Source organism: Dendroctonus ponderosae, unplaced genomic scaffold, assembly GCF_020466585.1.
Source record: "Dendroctonus ponderosae isolate FM_Combo_2020 unplaced genomic scaffold, Dpon_F_20191213v2 Dpon_F_20191213_1, whole genome shotgun sequence".
Classification (NCBI taxonomy): domain Eukaryota; kingdom Metazoa; phylum Arthropoda; class Insecta; order Coleoptera; family Curculionidae; genus Dendroctonus; species Dendroctonus ponderosae.
Genome location: NW_026017110.1, coordinates 34,364,527 through 34,372,572, shown reverse-complemented (window position 1 = coordinate 34,372,572; position 8,046 = coordinate 34,364,527). Strand labels below are relative to the sequence as shown.

The 8,046-nt window shown below is 36.6% G+C and overlaps 1 protein-coding gene across 1 annotated transcript; it reads left to right on the top strand.

The window, feature by feature from the left end:
• Positions 1-1,818: 1,818 nt before the first annotated feature.
• Positions 1,819-7,966, top strand: LOC109545519 (probable RNA-directed DNA polymerase from transposon X-element). Its single transcript, XM_048664877.1, has 4 exons — positions 1,819-1,857; positions 1,901-3,538; positions 7,319-7,447; positions 7,731-7,966. The coding sequence occupies exons 1-4, from the start codon at positions 1,819-1,821 to the stop codon at positions 7,941-7,943; spliced, it is 2,019 nt and encodes a 672-aa protein (XP_048520834.1). The 3' UTR covers positions 7,944-7,966.
• The last annotated feature ends 80 nt before the right edge of the window (positions 7,967-8,046 follow it).

Below are 8,046 nucleotides of genomic sequence, written 5' to 3'. Positions count from 1 at the left end.
CGTTTTTTAAAACTTTGTTAATTTCTCTATTTGCTGCTTTGATATTCGCCTTCTCATGTCTCGCAAACCCAGAGTTCTCCAGCTCAAGGTCTAACTCTTTCTGGTATTCACTCAGGTTTTTAGCTTCAGACCACCTTTGAGGTGCTCGCTTTATGATCATATTTAGGCTCTCTCGTTTTATATTGATAGTTACTCTTGCTCTTACCATTTTGTGGTCACTGTTAGTGATCACATAATCGATCTCATTTTTGGTAATTTCATCTGGGCTTGCCGCCGTCCAGCGCTTTTGTTTACTCTTTAAAAACATAACTTCATTTCATCCAGTTCCTGGTGTACCAGGAAGTCAAAGAGTTTATTTCCTCTTTCATTCATCTGGCCATATCCATGTTCACCCATAACAGACTCAGCATTCAGTTTTGCATTTAGATCTTCTATAAGATTGTAATGAGTTGGTCTGCCATCGCTGCTGCAATGTCCCCATAAATCCTTTCCACTTCCTTGTCAGAATGTGTAGGTGTTGGGGCGAAGACTTGAATAACTCTTAGTTTATATTTTGGGCTTAGACTTAGCCCAAAAAATGCCACTCTTAAGCCTACTCTATATTGAATCTGTCTTCTAAACCCTCTAAATTTCTAAAATCCTAGACCAATCTTTCTGAAAACTTTGCCTGTGTGTTTCTTGTTTATTGTGAAACCTGCGCATCCACTCGTCGAGTCGTTGTCTCTTCTATGATAGAACATGTGGCCTGACTTCAGTTTTAGCTGTTGTTCTCTTTTTCTTCTAATTTCGCTCAATCTTACAATGTCCCAGTTTATATGTTTGAGCTCCTCTTTCAGCTCCAGCAATGTTTCGTCTGTTGAGAGAGTTCTTGTATTCAGTGTAGCAACCTGCAGTCGTCGTTTTTATAGCCAGGTCCTACCCGGTGATTCTTCGCACCCTCCTTTCTCCGCCTTTACAGGCTAATATGGTGGCCGGAAATCGGTGAACTGTAGGATCCTGAGGGCCGTAAGTCTCTTGTACATAAGGGATTTTTAAGCTCTACTTCTACCACGCTGGCTATTGGGGGTTGGTGGAGAGTCTTATTCTAGAGGACATATATTTTCTTAGCCTCAGGTAAAGGCAGGTGCAGCACAAGCACGTGCGGTTGACCTTTGAGTAGGAGGAGACTGGCGAACATCCTACCACTTCATGCACTAAAAACAAAAATTCTCTAGCAACTTGTGTTCTATGCGAAAGATCACATCCTGCTAACTACAAGGCTAAAGGTTGTACAGTTTACAATGAAATACAAAAACAACAAAATCGTCTAACAAATGCAAACCCACGACAAAATAACATAAAATTTAGTACCACTTCTACTCCCTCCCAGGAACAACAAACCAGAATTCCTCATAGAAAACGGACATACTCTGAAACCTTAAAAAATAACAAGCTTCCTGAAATCAATACCGCTCCCGCAGTCAATGGAAACCTAAATGCTCTTTTCAGCAGATTAGAAGGGACACTAACCAAACAAGCTGATCAGCTAACATCACTAATTAACCTTCTAACCCACTTACTCACGACAATATCCAAAAATGCCCCATTACACACTCAAAATAATTCTTTGGAACGCTAACAGACTTGCCCAACATCGTGACGAAGTTGACCTCTTCCTCAAAGCAAACAAAATCGACATTCTTCTAGTATCAGAAACCCACTTCACTAACAGAATACTTTAAAATCACAGGATATTCTATATACAACACTCAACACCCTGATGGCACCGCTCACGGAGGAAGTGCAATTATCATCAAAAATCAAATTATACACTATGAAATGGAAGCATACCAGTTAGACCACATGCAGGCTACAAATGTAAAAGTGAACACCGACCTTGGACTAATAACCTTCTCAGCAGTACTGTCCCCCACGACATAAAATTTCAAAAGAACAGCTTGAAAATTACTTCGGAAAACTGGGAAACAAATTTATATCTGGAGGTGACTGGAGGAGAACTTTTTGTGACTACATCCACAATAAAAAATTTGCGATCATATCAACTGGAGAACCAACATACTGGCCGACCGATTCAACAAAAGTACCAGACCTACTGGATTTCTTTATTTCCAGCGGAATATCTAACAACTATGTTCATGCTGAATCTAAACTAGATTTATCATCTGATCATTCTGCAGTTATATTAGTAATCAGTACAAAAGTGATTATCAACACGCAGCAACCAAAATTAACAAATCCACTGACCGACTGGAAACTACTTGCAACCAAGATTGATTCAAAAATAAATCTTAGGCAATCACTGAAATCTCATGAAGACATCGATTACGCCACAGAACAACTAACCAAAATAATCCATGATGCGGCATCAGAGTCTACACCAATTAAAACACAGCAGCATAACATTATTAACTATCCAGAAAAAAACTTTAAAAAAATCACAGAAAAAAGAAAACTTAGAAAAATCTGGCAAACCACTAGATGCCATAGTGACAAAGAAAAAGTCAATTTAGCAACGAAGCAGCTCAAAGATTTGCTACAACAACGCAGAAATGACACGTTCCAAGAATATTTAAACAGTCTTTCTACGACCGCAAACAACGAGTACTCGTTATGGAGGGCCACTAGAATAATTAAAAGACCCAAGGTGCACAACCCCCCTATGAAACACAACGGAAATTGGGCTAGAACTAATCAAGAAAAAGCTGATGCATTTGCTAACCATCTATCCGAAGTTTTCAAACCTCACTCGGTTACGGCCAACAATGACTGGACAGAGGAAATTGAAAACTTTCTTACATGTCCACTACCACTAGATCTGCCACTAAAATGGTTCTCTCCCACGGAAATCAAAAAAGAAATTCATTTGTTAAGAAATAAAAAAGCTTTTGGACACGATCTAATTACATCACATATTTTTAAAAAACTTACAAAGAAAGCAATAGTATTCATAACCCAACTTTTCAACGCCATAATACGCACCTCTTATACTCCAAAGCAATGGAAAATTTCACAAATCATCATGATCCCGAAGCCTGGAAAGGAGAGTCATTTGCTATCATCTTATAGACCAATAAGTTTACTTCCATGTCTATCTAAATTAATCTCCGAATGTCTAACGAATAAACTATATTGCTCTGCAGTGTTTATAGACGCACAACAAGCATTCGATAGAGTATGGCATAAAGGGTTACTCTACAAAATTTTAAAAAACCTACCCCAATTTTATCTACTATTTAGTTCATACCTAAAAGGCAGAACGTTTCAAGTCAAGGTAGATGATGCGATATCCAAATCTTATAATAATATTGCAGGTGTTCCCCAAGGCTCAGTGCTGGGACCCGTTTTGTTCTTTTTATACACAGCGGACTTTAGCTGCAACAAAAAGGCCGCTCTGGCTACCTTTGTAGACGACACAGCAATCTTAGCAGTAGATGAGAATCATTCACTGGCTTCTAAGAAAGTACAGGAAAACCTTAACATGTTAGAAGATTGGCTGCAGAAATGGAAAATAAAAGTAAACGAATCGAAGTCTTCACACGTAACATTCACATTAAGACGAGAAACGTGTCCAAATGTCACCCTCAACGGTAAACAAATACCACAAACAAAACACATAAAATACTTGGGCATGCATCTGGATCACCGATTAACATGGAAACATCATATCCAAGCTAAGCGGAAGGAACTAAACATAAAAAAACTGATTGGTCGACAATCCAAACTATCTCTCGAAAACAAAATTTTAATCTACAAATGTATCCTGAAGCCAATATGGAATTATGGTGTCCAATTATGGGGCACAGCGAGCAAATCGAACTTATCTATTATTCAAAGGTTCCAATCAAAAACACTCCGTACGATTACCAACTCATCCTGGTACCTTTCAAACAGAACACTCCACACTAACCTCAATCAAGCTACCATACAAGAAGAGATTCAAAGATTCCACTCTAAGTACCAAGATCGCATCGCCTGCCACCTTAGTAGGCCTGATGAACCCGCCCTTAACAATGCGACTAAAAAAATTTTACCCAACAGACATAAGTAACCGATTTTAATTAGCTAATTAAAGTAATTTCCGAGCGTAAAGTGATGAGAAACTTGTGATTATAGAAGATTATAATCTCTAATCATGTTACATATATCATATGTAACATGTTACATATATCATGACAGATTGTAATAATAAAGAAATTTAAAAAAAATCTCCTGATCTTATTATCTTGATTATCTCCTGATAACGCACCCCATGAACTAGTTTGGTTCTACAAATTCTACGCCAGACTTTTTGTCTAGAAACGACGCCATATACGAAAAAATCATCAAATACGTATGTCAAACAGAAAAAACAAACGGAACTAATCTTAAAAAGTGTTGTTTTAATCATCCCTGATGTCCTGATCATAAAAACTGGGACTGTGATTTATAGAGGCACTATACTATAAAAAAACTCCATGCCAGTTAATGCTCGACAATTTTATATTACATGGGCAGCGGCACTAGAATTATAGTATTCAGAAACCATATAAATTAAAGCCCCTTCAGCTATCAGTGAGAATTTCTAATTTTAATCTAAAGCACCAGAAAAAGGTAATAGATTGAATGGTTATTTAAACCGCAAGTTTAAACAGAAAATGAAAACTCTATAGCATTGGCTGCAGATGGTGACAGTTTTCTCTCTATATTATTGTCGGTATAACAGTAAATTGTTGAAAAAAATCAACCGGAGTGTAAAATGAACTCGGTAATTTGAAAAGCTTATCGGTATTCATATTTTATTTATTTATTCATTCTGTTTCAAAAAGCTGTCATCAAATCACGGACATTTTTGAACCACTAATTTTTTTCAGTCTTTTTTTGCATGCAATATTTTTTTATTAATAGTTTTTAATTGCATTAAAAGAGGTCTCAATCCTCCATCTATTTCGCAAATTTAAAGTCCGAAGCCGTCATGCGTTAGATACTCGCATGCATGCAATAATATGAATCTATTTATAAGAATCACGCACGACGAAGAATTTTATACATTACTACGCAGACTTATCAGGCGGGTACGTTAGCACTTTTTTGCACACTTACTACTTAAAAAATCCGCATATATTTATCTTTCAATATACATTGAGTCCCAGCAGTAATGTCTAAACTCAATAAAATTCAGAAGACTGTTTTTGAAAAAAAGCTCGGACTCGACAATTTTTATTTGCAAATGTGAACTTTTTATGCCATATTTATTTATACATTGTGGTAAAAAATTGGATTGCTTTTGGTTGAATTGCTCCTGGGGTTCACTGTATTAAATAAAGGATCTGTAAAAAAAGAAAAATCGACTTTTCCAACCATTTGATATACAAGTGATAACAACTTTGCATCATTCTTCTGCAGATGTTCGCTTTGGGCATTTAGCGAAATAGTTAAAACAGTAATCATCTTTCTAAACTGAAATTTTTGCGAAAAACTAAGCAAGAAATTTTACTCATTAATACCAGAGTGTGTCATATACAAGGCTTGACATATACACTGCTTGAAATTGATACCCGAAATTAGCCGAAAAAGTATAAGGTTTTGAAAAACAACTTAAAAAATCATACCGTCAGAACAGTCAGCTGACAGTCAGTGACAAATTCAAGCTGTCAGCATGCGTGGCCAAAGTACGTACTTTCCACCAGGGAATCAAGAAAAGGTAGATTTTCTGAAAAATTACCCATTTTAGAGATAAGTTATTTAGTAATGGGTGAGTTCAACCCCTTAGTATTAACGAATTGAAAAATACGAATGATCATAAATAATAAGTGTGCTAAATTTAACCTCCATTTAACCAAGAAAAAAGTTATTTAAAAAAATCTTTTAAGAAATCGAACTTTAACGGCGTGTAGATCAGTTATTCTTGAAATTTCGAAAAAAATGAAATCGAAAAAAATGAAATATCGAAAAATAGCGATGTACCACTAATTTTTTCTCAAGAACTACATCGTGAGGTGTTGGTCGCACCATTTTCTGACACCCGGTATAAACAGTACTGATTTATTTTTAAATTACTGCTTTATGTTGGAACCTTTCCAAAACCTATTTTTCCACATAACTCCCGTTCTAGAAAGCACTTTCTTCAGTGGGTTATCACCGTTTTCTTTCCACTCTTTGGCCGTTTCTGATGCCAATGGAGCACAAAATCCTCTGCTGCTTTTCCGATGTCAAAACGCTGGCTTTCAAACGCTTTTTTTAAGAGTCTAAATATTGCGCATCAATTATGCGATTTTCTGGAGTAAATCTACATAAAAGCCACATTAATCTACAAATAATAAGAGTATAAAAGACAATTTAAAAAATGAAATAATTTTACTTAAAGAGCTATAAATTCCTCACTATATTCAGTTAAGATGATAAAGCGCTTCAGTTCCAAATTCAATAATTTTAACGCCCGTATTTCAATGTGTATCGCATTACATGAGTTATTTGTTGTAAATTGTGAATGAGTTATAGTGAAGCTTCTTCAATTCGTTTTCGAAATATAATTTTCTTGATCCCCTGGTGGGAAGTACGTACTTTCCCCACTGTTTTCAATGGCGAAAGCATCACTTGAATCCATTACAAATTTTCTTTATACCGTGTGGAAAGTAATAACTTTCGACACGCACGCTAACAGCTTGACTTTGTCACGGGCTGTCAGCTGACTGTTTTGACTGCATTTACAAGGTGTTTTTTCCAAAAACTTATACTCTTCCGGCTAATTTCCCCCGAGGATCAAGAAAAATAGCATTCGGTACGCGAGACGAAAGTCGAAGGCCCACCACGGCGTGCATGACGCCTTCGGCTTTGCCTCGATCGTCAACTTCAAGCAGTGACGGAACTTCGACTTTTGTCTGGCGTACCGTAATATATTATTCTTCTAGACGTTTTGCAAGCAATAGTGACTTGCATTTTTAGAGGTGATGTGCTCAAAGTCATACACTTTGGAGGAACACCAGCAACTGAAATACTATGAGCATAATTATTGCCGTAAATCGTAATAATTACGTAAATAACTCCTAAAAATTTTTACGGGACATTATTTTTTCAATTGTCAATATTACAGAACTTGTACTTGAACTAGAACCAAAAATCACATCTTATTGTCAGCACTAGCAAAACAAAATATCACATGTACGATATCAATAATAATACCACCTAATGGTCAGGTAATTTACCGTCAGTGTGCTGGATGTTGAAATGCTTATTCTGCTCTCCTCTTTATTTCCAGTCAACTTTTGATTGTAATCCCAATTTTAATTAATTTTAACTGTGATATTTACTATGTGTTCTAGATAAGTTTTTATATTTTTAGGGTTTTTTGGTCTTTCACTCTTTCGGAGGTGGCACTGGATCAGGATTTACCAGTTTATTAATGGAACGTTTGAGTGTTGATTATGGAAAAAAGTCTAAATTGGAATTTTCAATTTATCCAGCTCCCCAGGTAAGACGGTAAATAAACACAGGTCTTCTCGTACCGGACATTGCGTACAGTGCCTTCCATGTATCATTATACAGGGGGGTTTTGTATTTTTTTAAATCAATGACGGCAGTAAGGGCATGTGCATAAAGGATGATTTATGATTAAATTGAGTTATTTCTGGTTGCGAATCTAAATAGGGAGAACTTATTGGAAAGTACAAGGACCCAATTGGCTATTGCCTATTGGTGACGTCTTCATTGTTCAATTAAGTGATGAGAATATATTTAATATTAAACATATTTAGGTTTCCACTGCTGTCGTTGAACCCTACAACTCCATCTTGACCACTCACACGACCTTGGAGCATTCGGACTGTTCGTTCATGGTGGACAATGAGGCAATTTATGATATTTGCCGAAGAAATCTCGACATCGAGCGGCCGACTTATACAAATTTGAACAGACTGATCGGACAGGTAAATGAGAAAAACGGTGCATCGGCAGTGTGTTTCAAGTGATGCTAGAAAATATATGCACTGTGCATTCTTTTTATATCCTCAATATGCGGGTATTAAAGAACGCTCTTTTGACCAGGTTGACCAGGTTTTGGTTGACCAGTCA

Excerpts from the sequence above, each read along its gene's own strand:
- LOC109545519 (XM_048664877.1), top strand. The coding sequence starts at position 1,819 with ATGGAAGCATACCAGTTAGACCACATGCAGGCTACAAAT. Across the intron at positions 3,539-7,318 it reads ACGAATCGAAGTCTTCACAC|GGTTTTTTGGTCTTTCACTC; the intron begins GTAACATTCACA and ends TTATATTTTTAG. Across the intron at positions 7,448-7,730 it reads CAATTTATCCAGCTCCCCAG|GTTTCCACTGCTGTCGTTGA; the intron begins GTAAGACGGTAA and ends AAACATATTTAG.